Consider the following 20,778-nt stretch of genomic DNA (forward strand, 5'->3'; position numbering starts at 1 on the left):
TGAGTCGCTGTCCAATGGCCAGCGAGCGACTGTCTCACCCAGGAAGAGCGCAAATATAATACCAACATGGGCCAGTGAAGCGACGTCCTCCACAACTAGACTGAAGAACAAAACGACAGCAACTTGTCTGTTCCCCTTCCATGATTCCCCAGCGCTGTTCACCTCCCCCAACTCCCCAATAAAATCTTAAAAAAATAAAATAAAATAAAGTCTATTAATTAGTTTTGAATGTTTTATTAAAAGGCACTGAAAGCTAACCTAATGCTTTAAGGCCTTTTTTATAGGCAAAGGGCAAGGAAAGAAGTTGAAATGATGTAAACAATTAACCTTGTGAGATTTTGAATTGTAGTGTTTCTGATGCCTTAGACAAGGGCAGGACATAGAATTTGAGACATACGAGTATGAATGAAATGAAGCCAAAGGAAGACATTAGAGTGATCAGACCTGATCAATTATTATTTAGGACAAATTGCTAAATTGGATGAATTCATTTTTATCTTGTTTTTAAATTTATTTTGTTATCAATCTATGCTTTTCTATGAAAGCCATACTGGTGCCTAGTAGCGAAAGTTATCTTTTCTGCTGCGTGGTACTTGCTTCTATCCCTCTTCATCTTACATTTCTTTCTTCTGTCTCTCATTACTTCTGACTGATGGTTGCTGTTTCTGTCTCCTTTTCTTATTCTCCCTCTCTCCTGTTTTTCCCCCCCTTTATCTTTGTCCTTTTTTGTCCTCTAACACATCAGATTTACCAATAGTCCTACTGGTCATTGTTTAGTTCCACTGAAAGAACTCAGCAGTTACCATCAAGGAATAATAGATCAGTGAGATGGTTTGGTGTGAGAAGAGTGCATGAAAATAAAAATCAGACGAGGTTGAACTGAATGTGGATAATTAAGAGCTGACTATATTATCATTCGATTACATTGTATCTATATCTGAGAATCTTTAGCAACAAATGCTGGAGTTGCAGGGACTTTTAAAGCACACACATTTCTATTACCTCATGTCTTAGCATCCCTCAGCATTTCCCTGACTCACATACCTGGATTCTTCCGCCATCAGAGCCGTGCTTTTAAAATCAGTTGTACTTATTTCAGAGGTTCTGTCACTGATCTCTTTGAATGTATTTGTCTCACTTTCTTCTGGAGTCAAGGTAGTCTGAAAACATCTTTCACCTTCGAAAGTTAGTGTTATGTTTGAAATGGCGACATGTTTTGAGCATTCTTTTAACTCACTCTTGCTTTTCGTATCTTGTAGACACCCAGGCTTCAGAATGTTTTCCATTTTTTCCTTTGAAAAGAATAAGCAGCAGCAAATCAGGTAACAGAAGAGCATCACACAGAAATAGATTATTTATGGAGCAGTATCTAAAACAGTCATCATCTCATTCATATTTACTGAGTGCCCTCGAGTGCACAGGTGCAAAGGGAAGGGGGCTTGATGTTGCGTGGCCATGGAGGAGGCCAGGCAGGTGCTGGAGGCTGGCACTATGCTGTGGGGACCTGACACAGCACATTCGAAAGCTCATGGGGTCATGTACACTGAGGTCACCTCACACAAGAAAATGAATACTTAAGTACAGTACTTCCTCTCCCTGAATTGTCAGGGAAAGGCAGGTTTTCTAGAAATGTCTTGTCACCTACTCCCCAGTCTGAGATTGCTTTTGATTTAAGAGCATTAATAGGTGATAGGAGTTGGAGGTTCATAATAATATTAAAGAGTTTGTTTTTCAAAAGACTTAGAGCCTATACCTAAAACCTATACCTACCCTAAAATCTCTCTTGTTCTCCTAATTTCCTGGTGTCTGTGAACACATCACCTCTCCCAGTCGCTCACTGGCCTTGGAGCAATCGGCCAGTGATTCTAAAGACTGTGTCTTCCTAACATCCCTCACTCTGCACCTAAGTACCCACTAACTAGTCTGTCACCTCTGTTACCATTCCCTGCAAATAATGTAATAATTTTCTTTCTTAAAGATAAAACTGCATTTTGCCTGACAATGAAAGTAATGCATATTTATTATAGAATAATTTTTAAAATCCTGTAAGATATAAAGTGAAAGGAAGAAAATTATTGCTTGTTTGATGCCACTGGCCAGAAATAACTATTTCTGTGGCACATTTCATTTGGTCTTTTCGTCTGTTTATTTATTTTGTATATGACTCCTTTGTGATCATAGTTTCGTTTCATATCCTACATTCTTAACTATTTATTATAAAAAATTTCCTCATGTCATTAAAAATTAAATTCTTCTAGTTAAAAATAAATTATTTTTACTGTAGGAAACAGAAAAGTCATAAAAGTATAAAGAAGATAACATGAATTGCCTATAATCCCCAAATCTAGAAATAAACTGCTGTTAACAATATGCTGTTTCCCCCTTTTACTGTCTGTGTGTGTAAATGTATTTGTATATAGTGGGGATCATAGTTTTCATTTTCACTCAACTTTATATCATGAAAATTTCTCCAAGTAAATAAAAATTCTTCAATAACTTTAATAGCTACTGAGTTGTCGTTCATTTAACAAATATTTACCAAGGGCCTATGATCTTGCCAGATACTATGGTCAGTCCTAAATAAGATAAATAAGGCACCTACCCTTCATGGATTCAAATTTGTTTAGCCATTTCCCCATCGTGGATGTTTAGGTTACTTATTTTCATTATTTCATTTTTGTAAATGTGGTATAGATGTGGTCTGACTAACATCTTTATAGCTAAATCCTAATTTCTATTTCTGATTTATTTCTTTAGAAAGATTTCTAGAAGTCAAATCAGAGTCAAAGGGTATGAACCTTTTTAGGTTCTTGAGTCAGAATGATTTCAAGAAAGTTTATACTAATTCTCATCCCTACCATGAATCTATATGAATTCCAAGTCGACTACACTTTTACTAACATTTACTGTTTTTCTTTTAATTACAGCTTTATAAGTTAATTTTTTCCCTAAGTTTGCATTTCTTTGATTACTAGTGAGGTTAAACTTTTCCCACTATATTTATTGGAAGCTGCTTCTTCTGTGAAATGTCTATTCTTGCCTTTTACTATTTTTTTTTATTGTGGCCCCATGGAGGTTTTCAGCAGTAGTCTTCAAGCTGATCTCTTTATCTACAATCCATTCTGCTATGAGATTAATCTCTTAAAAGCAGAGCTGCTTCACGCCCTTACAGAAAGGGCTATTGTGGCTAAGGTTTGCCCAAAGAGTGAAGTCCACATTTCTTATTTTGGCATTCAAGGTTTGCAAGTAACCTTGCAAATCCTATATCCTAACAGTCTCCTCATGTATTATGCTCCAGCCAAACTGAACTAACCATTCTTGGGTGTGGCTTTGTGGTTTTCCACTTTCTGGCCTTTTTTATAGCCCCTCACTTCTTTGGTATTTGATTTTCCCATTTCCACCTTCGCTTCTACTTATTAAAGTTTTACCCCACCCTTCAATGTACTGTGTACTTTTATCTACATTTAAACCCTAAAATAGCCCTCACATGATATTAATATCCTCATTTTAGAGATGAGAAAATGGCGGCTCCTGCAGGTTCTGTGACTTGGCCCTACTCCTCTGCAGCAGGGCAAGATTCCAACCCAGGTCCCTGACTCTGATCCCAAAGCTCTTTCCATCCCACCTTAGCTTTCTGATTCTCGGGTAAGTGTGGTGGTAAGGATTGTCACTGCCTATTTCAGGAGACATCTGACAACTCATTTACACCAGGGTTCACACACCAGACCTCATTATTAAAATTAGGTTACTCAGAGTAAGTTCTGTAGCATTTTGATGATCAATGTCAGGTAGCTAACCAAGAAGAGTGATCTTGGTTATCATTCTTGTTCTTGATTATTAAAGAATGAAAGTCTTCCATGTCACATACCTTTTCCTCTTGCTTGGCCCTTAGTATGTCATCATTTTCAAACACCATTCTGACCCCCGACATCATAGAGGTATTTTTGACATCATAGAGATCTGTGACTTCTGTGACTTCTGTGAAAATGTTTATGTCCGGGGCCTCCGTGGCCTCATTTTCTGGGACATCTGTGACGTCGGTGATATCGGTGATGTCTGTTAATTCTGAGAAATCAATGCTTTCTATGGCATGTATGGGGTCAGCGTGCACCTGTGGGGTCTGCACAGCGGTGAACATGGCGATATCCATGATGTCCCCGGAGCCTGTGATGTCCGTGCTATTTGTGATTTCCGAGAGGCTTGAGATTTTCGACATTTTGGAAGCTTTGGCTTTCTCCTGATTCAAGAGGGAGATGCATTCTACCCATTGAGAAAATAACGTGTCCTGTTTGCATGCAGGGGCACAGAGCTGTAGGTAGTAGGATCGGCCACTCACCAGCTTTACCTTGAGGCGCAAATTCTCAGCATCATGCACAGAAAGAGTCACAAATTGCAGAGGGAGAAACCTGCAAACAAACACAAAGGTCATCTGGAGGCCTGAAGGGAGACCTATCAAAAGGCCTTTCCTTTTATGTTTTGTAGCAATTTGAAGAGTGACACTTAGGACAACAGGTTTGTATTCTACACAGGCCTGGATAGGGGCAGGCATGGGGCAGGGCAGTTCCTTTTCGTGGGCACCAAGTTCCTGGGTCTGGTCCTCAGCCTCAGCTCAGAACTTTCATTTTTAGTACATGTAATCAGGCTCCTGGGGGCCATCTCACCTGAGTCATACTACTGATGCACTATACTACTTTAGTACATACTCTGATGAACTAAAATATCAGAGTATCAACTACTTGCCAGGAGAAGCAGCCCTATTTAATCCAGAAAAGCTGAGACTTACAGAAGTTGAGTGATTTGCTCTAGGTCAGAAAGCAAGTTGGTGGCTTGAAATGAGACCAGAGCTAATTCTGATGGAAGTTGGGGTGCTGGGGTGGGGGAGTGGGGGACATGTTCTAGAGAGGCAGTGTGAGCCTTCAGTTCCTGTTACTTAAGTTAAATATTTTTTAAAATTAACCTCCTGTTTGACTGCCAGGCTGTCGTAAATGATTCTCCCAGACTTTTAGGATGCGATTCTGTCATTTGCAGCAGGGAGTGCGAGTGAAATGCTCCCTTGGGGCAACTGTCACCGTGTTTCTGTTTTCAGCTCCTCAGGGGTAAAGCATACTTTCTGAGAACACCTTAGCCTCTTCCCTTTGTAACTCACCTGGTGAGCACCAATTTCTCTGGAGAAGAAGAGGTCAGGAGACTTTTAAACAGGAGTTCTGTATCTTTTGGGGCAGCAGGTGTCAGATGCGCCAGCAGCATCACGTTGGGGGTCTTGTGGGTGTGACCGGAAGAGCAAATGCCTACAGTCACCCAGTTGGCTCGGTTATGGAGATAAATGGATTCACCTCTCCTGTTGACCTGAGGCAGAGAACAGGAAGAGCAGTTATCTGATAAAGTGCATGGTCTCAACAACATTGCTTACCTGAGCAGTGTAGGAAATAAAGGAGAAATAAACCATCTGATCTATTTGTTCACTCACTTGTTCATATGAATTCTTGGAGGTATCACAGTGAAAAGGCAGACACAGTCCCTGACTCGTGGAGGTACCAGGGAAGATGAACATTAAACAGCTATGTCACTAATTATTATTATAAGACGTGTTACCAAGTACAAGTTCAGGGTGCTGTGCTGTGGGGCACATACCGGAGAACTTGTCTTAGAGGGGGGTGTAGGTAGTCGTTTGCTGGTAAAATGTTAACAACTGCATGTCAGAAGGTATATACATATACATTTATTATAAATTTTACTGATTAAAATATGGGTAGCACACAGCTTACAAATAATGACATACAATACTTATTTCAAATCCCATTGAGTCAATTTATTCTCACGAAGCTCTTCATTGACCTTTGCCAAACTCTTGTATCCATAACCTCAAGAGCATAGATAATAGTAAAATGTACTGAAATAATAGAAATGATGAGTTTTGAGTATTTGTTGCCTTTGTTTTGAATATAATATATTTGATTGTAAAAGTTTATACAATTTAATTTTTAACAACTGACTTGCAAACTTCCTAAACACTTACCAATCAGTCACCAGACATCCTGGACGTAAAGTCAGAGAAGTCTCCCCTGAAGAAGGGACCTCTCGCTGAGACCTGAACAATGTGGGAGATAAACTGGCTGGGTGGACAGCAGAACTTTTTAGGCAGAGGAACTGCCTGTGCAAAAGCCCCAAAGCCCAAGAATCTCAGCCAGTAAAATCTCTGCCAGTTGGAAGAGGAGGAGACGGGAAAGTGGACAGACAGGAATGTGAAGGAAGCCAGAGACGCTCCAAGCAACACTTACTTTCTCAGAACAATAACTGGTTAAAAAAAAAATCACTTAAAAACAAATATACTCAGAAAGAGGTGGTAGCACACACTATTGATTATTTACCCAACGCCATTCCTGTCTTCTTCCTGATTAACAGGATTCTGGTTTTGTCCACCCCTCAAGGATGGCGCCCCAATTCAGGGGTTAAATGCTGAATGACCTAAACCAGTCACCATCCCTTTGCCAGTGCTTGCTTTCAGCAGGGGCATGTGACCCAGGCGTGGCCAATGAGACAGACTAGGTGTGGCCTCCTGGTGGCTCTGGGAAAGGATCCTGAGCCCTCACAGAGAGTTGTAAGAATGAGAGGCATCTTTTTTGTTGCTGGCAGCTGTCACTGTCCTGTTTGCATGTGATGGCCTGAGGGGAGCCTACCTTGAGGCTGACAGAGCAAAAAGAGGCTGAGCTGATGCCCTGTGGCTCTTGCACTCTATTTGAGATCATTGTTGTTCTTTTTCATTTAAGCTTGTTGACTAGGGAACCTTAGTAACTTGCTGCCAAAGACTTGCTAACCACGAGAGGCTGTGCTTGTTGAAGGGAATAATGTATCTGGTTAGGTAGATATGGGGTCAGGTCTGGTCTATAAAACGCTAATGATCTTCCTCAGTGTTCATTACAGTATGCAAAGGTGATTTGAAAAGTGTGCAGGAAGAATTGTGAAACATAAAGATTATTAACAGGAAAGAAGCATCTGGGAGGTAAAGTATATAAAATTATGACTTATGACACGTGTTCTGGGACATCACTTAAACATGAGTGTCACCTCCTGCCTACAGTGTTCTGGAGGTGAGGAGCTCTCCCTGGTATCCAATTGTCAGTGCAGAGAACATGTTGGTAGAAGATGAAGACCTGTCCGTGGTCTCCCAGTCACCCCTCTGTGGAATCAGTCCAGGAGCTGCTTGAATGGGTGTATTTCACATTAGACTTGGTTATGGCATTTCTGGGAAGTTTAGGGGCATGGCTCACACCATTGAACTCATTTCTCCATTTATTTGAATGATTGAATGTTGAATGTTCAGAGGAAAGTTAGAACTGCTTCCAAATGCATCGAAATGTAGCTTCATTCATACTGTAGGTACATTTTTATGAGAAGGAAAATTTTCTCCCTGACACAGTTTGACAATTATATTTTATCTTTAGAACTAAGAGCCATTTTAAACCCTAGTGGTGTCACAGATATTGTTCTTTAAAATATCTTCTAAGAAAGGAGTTATGTGAATGCTTTCCTGTGGCAGGGTATCCTAAAAATGCCTATAATCTCATTGTGTAATTTTGGGACGATTATGATAGAATGACAGTTACTGTAGAGTTAGGACAGAATTTCTAGGTTAGAGTTGGGAAAATTCGAAATGAATTTTTCTTTCACATTACAATTGTTTTAGGTCGTTTAAAGTTCCAAAACTGTTCCCTTTAATTGTATCGTATATTCCTTTGCCACATTTAAAACAATTCTCTTCCCAACCTTTTCAGTCATCTTTGAGAAAGCGAATGACTGAAGTTATGTAACATAATTCAGGGCTCATGTATTTACCTGGATAAAATTGCTCTCTAACATGGGAAGAGATACAAAAGGGGCATACTCTCCCCCATCCAACATAGTTTGAAGATCTCCTGGACTGTGGGAGGGTGGGACGCAGACAGCAGCTTGCTCACTGATCCTCCTGGAAGGCTTCCTGTCTGTCTTCCTCATTGTACTTACACACAGACGTCAGAAAACTGAGGAAGTGGAAACACAATGAACAGATACAGTGAAAATTTAGTTAACACTTAAGTAGTCTCACTTATTCATTAATTCATTCAACACATTTTATGAACATCTATGATATACTAGGCACTGCCCTGGGCACTCGAGATACATGTGAACAGGACTGATGAGATCCCTGCCCTCATGCAGCTTACACTCTATAGGGAAACAGAAAGTAAGCACGTTAAAAAAAATAAAAGATGTTGGATGATAAGGGCCACAAAAGTCTCTAGAACAGATACACAGAATGAAAAGTGCCTGGGGGGATGGGCTGGAAATACCAATTAATTAGGGTGGTTAGGGAAGGCTTCTCTAGGGGGCCTCGCAACATGGGCCCCATGTCCCCAAAACCATTATTTTTCTGTCTCCCTAATGAATGGTACCACTACCCTTTCCATCATGCAGGATTCTCAAGTTTTTTTTTTTTTTTGGAAGTAGGGTATCAAGATTATACTAAACTGAGAACATTTCTTTCCGATCATTCACCCATGGCTGAGGCTTAGCTCTTGGTTGGGAGGTAAATAGTGGATATCAGTGTAATCAATGACAGCATTCATCTCCTGCCCTCTCTCTCTGGATACTGCTGCAACAGACAACAATGGCTCTATGTCACTGGATTCTATCTGTCATCTCCTAGAAATGACAGACTTCTAAGAGGGGAACGCGGCTCCGGAATGCAATTCTGTTCAAATGTTCAAAAGATCACCCTTCCCTCTTCACAAACTTCATGCCAGTTAGAGGAAGAGTCCTTAGCCGGCAAGCAGTAGCTCCAGTATACATATTTCCACCTCAGTCTTTTGTCTGAGACTTTTGTTTTAACCCCTTAATCCAAGCTAATGGGTAAGTAGTGAACATGTCTCGTTGCCGTCCCAGCCAGGGCCGTGGGGCGCAGAGACCACCACTGCCTGACATCCTATGAGCAGATGGCTGGGCAGGGTAGGCGTGGAAATTCCCCACCAGACCTTCTGCTGGTGGCGACTCAGTGAGTGCCCCCCTTTCGTGCAGGTTACGCATGAACATACGGAAAGTAAATGAGTCAAGAACACCAAGAAGTTGAAAATAGCCCAAAGAAGCCAAAATGTAAAAAGAATGAGACAAAAGAAACAGCATTAGGGAGAAAAGAAAAAAAAAAAAGGGAAGGATACAACAACAGTCACCTAAAACAGAGAGGGTGAAAAATAACAACAGAATGTATTTAGTGCTTGCTTACGTGGCAGGCTATAAGAAAGGCTTTCCATGCCCTATCTCATTTAATTCTGGTAACACCATGAAGTAGCATTAGTAAGACGTTCATTTTATACACTATGCCAACTAATGCTTGGAGAGGGAAAGGAAATTACCCAGGTCACACAGCTTGTTAGTCCCTATAATCTGACTAGAGGAGTTCATGTCATTGCTTAAGGTCCAATCCTGCCTTGAGTGCTCGGAAAAATGGATGTGAGTTGGCAAAGGCAGGAGGGGTCAGGATAGCTCAGGATGGATGGGAAAGAGGAAAAGGAGAGGGAACCAAAGAATACAGAAGGCGTCTTTCCCCTTCTTCCTGTTCCTGTATCTTCCTGAACAATTTAGTCCTAAATCCATTCGCTGGATGAAAGGAAGGAAACTGTAGTGGGGAGAATGGGGAGCCACGGATCAGAACCCAAGGGAGGCAGGAAGAGGGCATCTATTGCCAGGCGAGGCGGGGTGCAGCCCAGTGTAAGAACCTGGGTGAGAAGGGCGCCCAAACAGGAGAAGGCTGGTGGAAGAGATCCGGAATCGGTTACACACAGGGGAATTGACCTAATAAAATAGGAGACCATGAGCCTCTATACTGATATAAATATACGTAAGTGAATAAATTAAAAGTTTGACGAGGAACAGAATATTGATAGTTCAAACTATCTCCCACCAACATATTTATTAATTTCAGAGGGGAAAAAAGTAGCTTTCCCATGAAAAAGCCAGGCAGACACCGCTGATGAAGTGATGAGTGGATGCTATCAGCAATGGGACAAATCAAAACAGTACACCCACCACACAGGATACAGTGAGAAGCACGTGGCATCCTTCTGTGATATTCCTCCCAAAGATGCATGACCTGAATCCAATCATTAGGGAACATCAGACAGATCCAAATTGATGGACATTCTACAAAATAACTGGCTGTGGTCTTAAAAAATGTCAGTGTCACGAAAGTCACAGACAGGCCACAGCACTGTCCCAGACTGAAGGAGACCTAAAGACACATAACAACTAAATGCAGTGCGTGATTCCAAACCGGATCCTCCAGCTAAGCAGGCCATTATTGGGTCAACTGGCAAAATCTGAACAGGTTTCAGGATTGGAGCGTTGTAATATGCAACATTCATGTCCTGATTTTGATGTTTTGGCTATGCAGAAAAATGTCCTTGATTGTAGGAAACAGAAACTAAAGTATTTCGGGATAACAGGGCATCGAGTTGAAAAATTACTCTCAAAAGATTCAGGAAATATTTCTGTGAATTTGTGATTGTTTAAAAAATTAATGGGAATACTAATACAAGGAAAGAGAGAGTATAAGCAGGTGAGGAGGAGTGGAGAGGAGAGGAGAGGAGAGGAGAGGAGAGGGAAGGGAGATGGATGAATTCTGAGGTTCAGACCATGAGTGCAAAAAGCTAAATTTAGCTACTTTAGGTTTCCAAGGAGAGAGCTTTGCAATAGCAATGGAAGAATTTTCATAGTGATTGGGTGGTTAGAAAAAAGTATATAATGCCCATTGTCATTTATGTATTCTTTCCTCCGTAACTTATCCAGTAGGACAAGGTATTAATTCCATCATCACTCAGGGGTTGAGAGACATTGACACTGCCTTAGAGAACCAGAGGACACAGCAAATGCTCAAAATGTCAATTGGATTCTTTGTGGGCTCAAATATATGAGGATCTTCTGGGATATGACAAGAAATCATTAGAAAAGGGCACTTTTTGATGAGAGCAAGGTGTAACTGAGGAAGGAAAGCAAAGGTCAGCAACCTCTTGGGTCAGGGTTTCAAGCAACACCACAGCAACTGACCACCCTTCATTTTCCAGAACGGCTGTGATTTCTTACACATTGGTCTCGCTCAGCTCAGGCTCTCATATTAGTTCACGTGTTTCCTACTGAGATCTAGAGAAATTGATCATTATAAGTGGCATCTTTAGTACTCTGAGCTCCAGAAGAAGGAAAGGGGAAAAGAAAGCCTGGGAAGTGAAGTAGAAAAGGAAAGGAGAGAGAAAGGAAGAGGGAGAGAGAAAGGGAAGGAGAGGGTGGTGGTGTAGCTCAATATCGTCTCACCTGTTTCTTACCTCAATTCAGGGCCAAGTCACGATCCTCTCTTGGAGACAATGTTTTAAACTCACGTTAGTTTGGGCTTCCTCCTTTTCATGATGAAGTCTTTTGTGAAAAAGACAAAAATAGAAAATAAAAGTGCATACAAAGGAAGCAAATTCCAATACTAATCCTTGCTCTTATTTCAAATGTGGGGTCCATGGCTGAGAAAGAGTGCTTCTAGCTAAACTAGGTGGGGGAAATGGTCAGAGAGCTGCTGTCTGTATGTATGTGGGCTGAGCTGAGCTGTTGTCTATGACCTTCATCATGGTCTTTGGGGGAGTCGAACCAGGCAGTCATGAGTTCATAGCTCACTGTTGATCTGACACAGCCAACGAGGCTATTTGATAATGTGACAAAGGAAGTAATGTAGACCCAAATAAGCTTCGTGCAATGGAGGGTTGGAAGAAGTCTGAGAGTTATTTTCTTTCTGTACATAAGCCAGAGTAGCCTAAACAACTCTCTAACTTCCCAGCTGGTAGTTGTTGTATGTTTGTATGTACTTACATGTGCTTATGCTCACTACTTTGTCACTTGTGTATAGTTCTCACATCATATTGGGATTATAGTCACTATAGACAATTCTTTCTCCTCTCCATAAAATTCTGACTTAACCCCTTCAGGAATATCTGGACCAGGTGAACTGCTGCTATAGTTGCTATCAGAACTCAAGTGACATAAGGCCAGTATGGAAACTAGTATGGTGGGGATATAATGGATTCTGGAGTCAGACACCTCCAGGTTGATATTTGGTCTCTATCACCTGCTACTTTTTGTGACCTTGGACAATTTTACTAAACTAACATCTCTGAGTGATTTCCTCATCTATAAAATGAGGATAAAACTACCCAACTCAATGCAGTGTTGGAGTGACTGAATGCACTGCTGTATAGAAAACACTGAACTCTATGGCTATCACATAGTGAGCCCCTACATGGTGCCTATGTTGGTCTACCACACCTGACCCTGTGTCAAAAAATATAATCTACCCAGCATTTGCTGGGCTGAGTTCCCTCTTGATCACAGCTAGTTTCATATTCCCCAAATTTCATCCATTCTAAGAAGTGTTATTATTCCTCTGCTGAACAACTCTAAAATGAAATGTACCTTGTGGTCACTCTCCACTGGGGCAATCGCATGGTTGTTCACATTAAATTGTGTACATCGATTGTACTGCATGGGTTGCATTTAATTAGTATTTAAAATATGTTCCTAAAGGGTACCTGGAAATGCTTTGTTCACACCTTCTGGTTAGATTAAGAAAATTCCAGGACAAAGCTTGCAGAATGCATGTTGGAGGCTCGGAAGACGGTCCCAGAGACTAGAGTGGAGCGTTCCTTTAAGACATGCACAGAGGACGGTGGTGCAGAGGATGACAGATAATACGTGGAAAAATTCTCATAAGAAAACACTGAATTATGTAATTAGCAGTATTTTTTCTTTTTCAGTGGTCATAAAATAATCTTATATCTTATAACTAATGGATCTTAGATTTGATGAAATGCAGTAGTCAATTTTTGCTCATCCAGAAGTTCATGCTAGAGTGCACATTTTTGAAAAAAAAATTCTTCTGATAAAGTGACAACATCCACACCTTGCAGAGTATGTCTAGTGTTTACAAACATGTGCTAATCAGTAGATGCCACAGGGCCACTGGGAACAGAGAACAACACCCCTTTCCCTCACAGTCCTTTGTGTGGCTTCCAGAGTCCCTTGGATATGAGAACATCCCTCCAGAGAGCATTCAGTGGATGATCTCCCAGGGCAGCAGGGGTAGCTGTAGATTCAGGGCCACGGACAGGGAGGAGGGAATGAGAGGAAGGGAAGGGCTTCAGCGGATTTGCAGCTATGACTGGAAGTTTTCCCTCTCACCCACTTTGAGCCCTGGAAGAAGGGGGAGGTCAGCCAAGGAGCAGAAAATGTAACAGCGTCTTTTATCATCTCTGGTGTGATTGTATTTTTGTTTTGAAACATTTGTTCTGGAATTATTTTGACACCTATGGATTATGTATATAGATGGTAAATGTATGCTGAATTTTAGCTAGTTTTCTTTTAACTGTGACTTGAGATTGTCAATCTATGCATCACAATGCTCTCCCCCCATCTCTCCAATTATCCTGGTTAATTAGTCAAGACTGCACTGTTCCTAAGACACATGAATTATTCTGTGAAACCAATCTTGGCCACACACATACACAACACCATGCATTTTGTCAATGGTCCAAAAGCAGGGTCAGCTCTTAAATTAACTATATTAGGCTTACTCTCAATATCTAGGCACGGTATTAAAAGTTTTGGTATATATATGTCTTTCCAGTTTTACAAACATTTTATATATATATATGTATATATATATATACACACATATATACATAAATATGTATTATATAGTGCATTTAATAGATATTCCTATTTTCCTGTAACATTAAGTCAGCAGTTATGGTGTGGACCTATTTGGAACATCACAATCTGTTGTAAGATGTGCCAAAATTAATTGTGCCCAATGGTTAACAGATGTTTGAGAAATCATGTCTCCTCCAAAAGCAGCAGATGATTCCAGGTTCTCACTCTGAGTTCCCCGTGCTCAGCTGTGCTCTCGGTGGGAGATGATAGAGGAGCAGCCGGACAGCCAGCTCACAGCCCCCGCCCTCTCACCCCATGAACAGCCCTCACTGAGATATTGTTGTTAGTTTTGGTGATTCAGAATAACTGATTTGTGTGGGCTGGACTTTTACAGATAGTTTTGTCTTTCTATTAATTTTGTCCATGGATCAGTTTTTAATATAGCTTTACTAAGATATCATTTACATACCATCAACTTCACTCATTTAAAGGGAACAGTTCAGTGATTTTTAGCATATTTACAGAGTGGTGCAGCCATCACCAGGATCTAATTTTAGAATATTTTCATCATTACCCATGCATAAATTTTTAATAAGCGTACATTTATGTCTCTCTTTAGTCACCCTGTGACCGTTGCATATCAGAGAATGATATGACCATACCCTTTATGATGAAAAGTCAGAGCGGAGAGAAGCTGCAAGTGAAATTTGCAATAATGTTATTCATATTAATAAGCTGAACATTTGTAGGTTCTATATAAATATTTCAAAAATAAAGCAAGGCATATTTTTGCACATTCTCTATGAAAGTTCATATGGTGTTACTTTATTAATAGTGCATGTGCAGTATAGGTCTATAATGTAAAACTCATAACTAAAAAGCAAAATTTAGCATTAAAAATAGATGAATCACATTAAAGAACCAAAGAATGTATATATTATGGAATTACAATAAATACGTGTTGAGTGAATGTGTGAATTAAAGCACAGAAGAAAGCAGGGCTGCTGCAGGGCATCATGGGAATACACAGCTAGCTTCATTTCACAGACACACAGAACCTTTTGTTCTAATTTATTCTACCAGGATTGCATATCAGTTTTCACAATCACAGTTGATATTTTTCCAATAATTTATGCCTTTTACTAGGCCCATTAAATGTCCTATACATCTAATTCAGCAAGCAAGAGGCAGAACAATAGTATAGGTAGGGCTTGAACTGTGCTGCCAAGCAAGGAGTGTGGGAAGAAATCTGGTTCTGTTTGAGATGGACTCCAACTTATCCTATCACTTGCAGAGTCTTTACATTCTTTGTTTTTCTCTTAATTAGTGCTCTTTTCTGTCAATCCTTTTTATTTCCTCTCTTTTTCAACTCTGAGTGGAGATTAATTCAGCAGGTATTTACACCAGGTTGCACTTTTCTGCAGAATTACAGCAAAATTTTCATTTGAAAAAGCATTGTTGACTATTTTTAGTAAAAGGAAAGGTACAGAGATTCCACAGTTAAGTTTGATTACAGACCAGAAGCCAATGCCAGTGGTTTAATGGGGAAACTAAGCCGAGAAGCAGTGAGCTGTATACATTTTGGGGTGGAACTCCTTCAGTTTTGCTCTGAACATTCCATGTCACCAGGACTTCCCCAAGTACTGTTCCAAGGATGCCCCAGGAAGGCTCCAATGGGGCTAAGAAGAGTGTCAATGAGAGGTATGCTCACCCTATGGTGTCAGTGGGATGTCTTCATTTTCCAAGGACTAGAGTCCTTGGGAATTTTTTGGAATCTTGACAGTTTGAGTTTTAATGGAAATTGGGAAGGGGAGAGAGTGGGAGTGGGGAGCCAGCCTGAAAGTGTTTCTGTCAGCTTCTCTGACTGCTTAATTCAAAGGGGTGTCTATAAATATCCATAAAATGTTCCCTGTACGTATTTGCTATTTACCTTTCCCATGTGGTCTTCTCCCTGGATTTTATTATAAAACATTTTAAACCTACTGAAAAGTTGTAAGTATTCTATAGTGACCACCCATATACTGACCACCCAGAATCTTTTTCTTTTGTGTGTGTTATGTCTGGAATTACATGAAAGGTCTTAAATGATGCTGCTTACCCGTCACCTGTTAAAGTTGTTCTCTGTGATACTTGGTGCTTTGAGGGTAGTTCTTCATAGCACTTTGAAGCATAGCATTTACTTAGATGATTTTTTTCTAAGATACTTAACACACTAATAAACACTTTTAGGATTGGTCCGTCACAATTCTAGGTTGCAATTCTGATTACACCTTCAAGAAGCTCTGACTACTGTGGCCCCTTCTCTTTTGACAATGGAACCTGCAACTAAACTTTCAGCTCTGAACAGAAAATCTGTTCTCAATCTTCTCTCCCATTTGCATAATTAAAAATGACTGTCTTTCCACAGATTCATTCAATTCTCAGTCACTTATGGAAGAAAACTGGGGTAACAGTTTGAAAAATCAATATTTGAAGATAAGCTGGAAAACGTGTTTTTATTTCCACCTCAAACTCTCAATGAAATGATTTTTAAGAAATTCAGTAACCAGGTGTTGCCTCTGAGCTTTCCTGCTTGTTCTGGTTATGGTACAAGAAATGAAACTAGAAGGAAAAAGAGGAAGATAAAAAAGAAAACAGACATCTGGTCCTTGAATCATTAGAAATCCATTGAACTATCCACTTGCTTCGCCCTCAGGTTGTCACTCCAGTTGCAGTAACCAGAGAGTCACTTACATGGAGGTGAGGCTGAGATAGACCTCCGGAGGTCTCCTGGGTGTATATTAGGACATTAATCTCCAAATAACACGTTTCATACTCTTCACATTTCTTTGGCAGAGCGTGTTTATGTCTACATAACCACAGGGCAGGCAACTAACCACTTAGTAAAGCAGCACAGAAGCCAGGCTGCTCTGGGCATTGTTCTATTGCTCCTGAGTCACAATGGGCTGACCGAAGCACTGAGGTAAGAGAAGAGCCCTGGGAAGGAGCAGCCCAAAGGTTTGTTTCTGAGAGTCAGCGTGGCCCGCACTCCAGCGGAGCCCAGGCGGCTCAGGAGTGGGAGTTCAGGTGTGTGAGGCTTCCTTGGAGAGAAAAGTCAGCGTAGCAGTAAAATCACCGTGGAAAAGATCCCATGCTGAGAGAATCAAAAACACTTTATATCATTTATCATTCAACTAATAATTTATCATTCAGTCTCCTTATATCCTGATTTTCAGAGACTTAAACATATTTAAGTCACTTTGACCTTCTGTGAGGAAAAGCCTCAAAAGAACGTGGCAGTCTTAGAGGGCAGAGGCCTCTTTCTCTTCGTCCCTCCAGCGTCGAGCGTATTCTGGACACATGCTATAGTAGGCACTCAGGAATAGTTGGATGACTATAAATAAATATGTGGTATTCTCTCTCTGAAGGTCTTTTCTCTTGACGTTATGTGATTAGGTTTGTTGTCTGCTTTCCGGTGTGGTTAGGAGCGTCTCCCCTACCATATTGTCCTTCTTCACTTTTTCTGTTTTAGTAAAGGGCTGCCGACGCCCACCTGCGTAGCTACCCTCTCACCTGCTCATGAGGATGGAAGGGCACAAGGGGTTACTGGCTGACCATTGAGGCCTGCGGGGCATGCATTACCTTGGTGAATTCACTTCCTCTGAGTTACCATATTCTGGACTGAAACACTTGCTTTTGACCGGGCCCAGAGAATATTCAGTCTCTCAGAATAAACATGAACTCTCCGAGTTTTTGAGAGGAGGATAGCATTCCTATTTTCTCAAGAACTCTAACTTCCATTTGGGATCAGTTGTTGGTGTGAGGGGGACATCATCATCCTCTCTCATAGGCAGTTTTCTCAGAAGCAGGGTCGCATGCCAGATGTGTAACTTGACTGCTTAATGGCATCAAGCTCTGGTGATAGCTCTCCATGAAGAACTGGCTTAGCCTGCAGGCCTCTCTCTGCAGCCTCAAAGGGTTTCCTTTACTTTTGCCTCAGACACTCTCTTTCCTGTCTTGTATCTTGAACGCCTTCACTCAGATGGACATATTTGTCTTCTAGTCACCTGATCGCCATGGACCAGACTTCTACTCACCCATTTATTCAGTTAGCACTTTATTGCATGATCACCACTTCCATGGCCCTGTTCTTCTTCCCTCAGGGCCAGAGAACATTTTTGCATACATCTAATTTCATTTCTTCTAAGGTGATGTTATTAATTGTATCACCTCCATGAAACTCTTTGATAGTATCTCACTTGCATTTTTTTGAGGCTACTGGTATATTAAACAGTGAAGAAAGAGCAGCAGGAGGAAATAAAATTCATGGCATATTTTAAACGTTTACCTTCAAAATATCAATGCTTTTAAACATGCACAGAATATAAAACCTTACATATAACTTCATTTGGAGGAGTTGCCGTGAGTCAGAATTTGAGGATCTCTGTTGAAGTCCATGACCCATTAGCTCCCTGTCCTTGCCCCTGATGAGACGTGCCCGCTTGCTCATGCCGGCATGGGGTCTTCTCTGCTGCATGTACTAAGCTTGTGATATGAAGTTTTCCTGCCAGGTTCTGTCTCTGGTTCCTTGGTGATTTCATTACAAGGTCAATTTTGTCAGTCAGGTCAGTAATGAGTACCTACTATTTACTGGGCACTATGCCATGCTGGGGCTACAAAGTACAGTCTCTGCCTCAAGGAACTTATTGTCAAGTGAGGGGAGGAGTCACGTAAGCAGATTATTCCAACAAGATGCAATGGTAAGTGGGAGCACAGATGAGGGGCACTTAGTCCAATCTGGGGATTTAGGGAAGAGTTCCTGGAGGAGTTAAGGTCCAAGCTAAATCTTGAAAGATTAGCCAGCCTGAGCAAAGGCACTGAGGCAGAAAATGACATGGTTCAAAGGTGGAACAGCAAACAGTCTGGTGTTACATAAAGTTGGAGAGGGAAAAAATGAAGTTGGAGGAGGGCAGGATGGATTGACGAGGGCTTTGAATGCCCTACCGAGGGCTTGGACCTCATCTGTTACAGCAGTTTTCTACTAAAGAATTTTATGCAGAGAATTATGGTCTGGATCGGTTATTCTGGTATCAGCATGAAGGATGGATTTGGGGAAGGCAACTGTTGAGGTGCAGAGACCACGGTGGTAGCAGTGGGGATGGAAAACAAAGGGTTAATTCAGGTACGATTAGTAGACAGACTTTGGTGACTAAATGGATGTGGGGAGTGACAAGAATGAGTCAGAGGTTTCTAGTTTGGGAATGTGGGTAAATGGTGGTGTTGTTAACCAGAAAAGAAAATATAGGCAGAGGAACAGGTGTAGGAGGCAGAGAGACTGAGTTCCTTGTTTGCAGGAACCCTTGTTTAGCATGTTGCCTTGTCTTCAATGGGTGTTTAGTAAATATCTTAAACCGTCAGTGCTCTTAGAATGTTTGACATATAAGGTGTGGGTGTGAGTGGGTGTGCGGGTGTGTATTTAGTATTAACACCCAAAAGCCATCTGTTTGTGAGCATGATCTTGCTCCCCGCTCCCTCATCATACTTTTGGCTCCTTTCTGATGCTGTATTCTTTAAGCCCTTTGCTCTGTCTGAAATGCTCTACTCTCAATTCTTAACACGTGGAACTTATTTTCATTCTTCAGGTCTGGGTTCAAAAGTTACCTGTTTAGAGAGCCCTTCCCTCGTCACTTGGCAAGTGATTCTCTCTCAGCTTCAAATCACCCATGGCATTCCGCACTGTGGTGCCGGGGCTGGAACTCTGCAAACTTCATTTCTTTTGCCAGCCGACTTTCCTGTTAGGTTCAACAGTAGGTTGCATTAGGCTACAGGGAGCTTTGAAAGCAGAGGGAGGGAAGAAGGGTCTTGTGTTCCTTCCTGTTTACTTTTTGTTTCTGTCAGTGTCACCCTCGCAACAGCAACTGGCTCTAGACTTCTTTTTTCCACTCTCAGAATCAGCAGCTGGGCAGTGCCCTCTCCTTAGATGACCGAGTCCTAGCTCCAAAGGGTCCAAACTCTGAGCTAGTTTCTGATTAACTTCCTCCGCCCACCTCCCCAGTCCTAGGTAGTTGCTTCCTATAGTTATTATCTCTGACATCTTAATGTTTCCTTTGTGCTTTCCCAGGTCTCCAACAACTATTTAACTTATTCCTACGTTTAAGTCCCTTAGGGTGATTTCTGCCTTTTTAAATCGCTGGACCCTGACACAATAACTGAGTATGATTTAGGCCTCTACCCAGTTAGTCTTTAACATATCATTGCATTTCTGCATACACTTTTTGTTATCTGTATTAAAAATTTTTTTTGTTTTCTCAGAATCTGTCTCTTCCAGTTGGATATCAGAGTCTGTCTCATTCATCACTGGATCCTCAGTGCCTAGCATGGAGACTGGCATATTGTAGGAACTTAAAAAATGCTTGTTTAATAAGTTGTTGAATTATCACAAATGAATACAGGAGAAATATTGGTAACTGACCATATAAAATGGCCAGAATTGAGCAATTCTTTTGGTTCTAGGCCAAGTTATTGATGAACTCTGTAACATGTAACTGTGTTGTAGAGAGTCGGGCTTAATACTTCTTACAAGCATGTTAAAATGCAATGTATTATTTAACTTAGATCCATCATCATTGGAATAACAAGATACATAATTTATTTGCTTTAAATTCTGCATTTACATAAATCTCCACTTTCTAAAATTGGCAATAATAATGACTTACCTTGTTAGGATTTCATGAAGATCAAGAGTTGGTTATGGGTTAGATCCAGAAAGTTTTGTTGGTTAGCAAATAATTTAAAAAATGAAAGCCATCCAAAGAATCCACTTTCTGTAACATGCAACATCACTTAATAGCATGTACTTGCTAAACAATCTTCTTATGTTCTTTTCCTCATTGTGTGATATGATTTGAAAGAACCAAAACATAGAACCAAAAAAGGTTAAAGGGAACTCCTTTACTTCCACACACCTATAAGCAAGAATCTAAAAACATCTTCTCTAGTCTTTTTTTTATAGTATTTTATTTAAGCACCAACCATAAGACAATACATGTGCAATATTAAAATAATTTTGTTCAAATAAATGCAAAT

The 20,778-nt window shown here is 40.8% G+C and overlaps 1 protein-coding gene across 3 annotated transcripts in view; it reads right to left on the reverse strand.

Moving 5' to 3' along the window:
• The window catches only part of GARIN2 (golgi associated RAB2 interactor family member 2), a 46,978-nt gene extending 27,293 nt beyond the window's left edge, over positions 1 to 19,685 (reverse strand). The window contains exons 1-7 of one of the 3 annotated variants that reach the window (XM_019641312.1): positions 19,575 to 19,685; positions 19,354 to 19,484; positions 11,349 to 11,436; positions 7,834 to 8,018; positions 5,147 to 5,346; positions 3,869 to 4,406; positions 1,045 to 1,292 (exon numbers count right to left, since the gene is read on the reverse strand). In XM_019641312.1, coding sequence (XP_019496857.1) covers positions 1,045 to 1,292; positions 3,869 to 4,406; positions 5,147 to 5,346; positions 7,834 to 7,992 — 1,145 coding nt within the window. In that variant the 5' untranslated portion in view covers positions 7,993 to 8,018; positions 11,349 to 11,436; positions 19,354 to 19,484; positions 19,575 to 19,685. Of the gene's footprint in view, positions 1 to 1,044; positions 1,293 to 3,868; positions 4,407 to 5,146; positions 5,347 to 7,833; positions 8,019 to 11,337; positions 11,437 to 19,353 lie in introns of all 3 variants that reach the window. The other 2 variants (XM_019641310.1, XM_019641311.1) reach the window with 2 other exon arrangements.
• Between the last annotated feature and the right edge of the window lie 1,093 nt (positions 19,686 to 20,778).

Source organism: Hipposideros armiger, unplaced genomic scaffold (assembly GCF_001890085.2).
Source record: "Hipposideros armiger isolate ML-2016 unplaced genomic scaffold, ASM189008v1 scaffold_59, whole genome shotgun sequence".
Classification (NCBI taxonomy): Eukaryota; Metazoa; Chordata; class Mammalia; order Chiroptera; family Hipposideridae; genus Hipposideros; species Hipposideros armiger.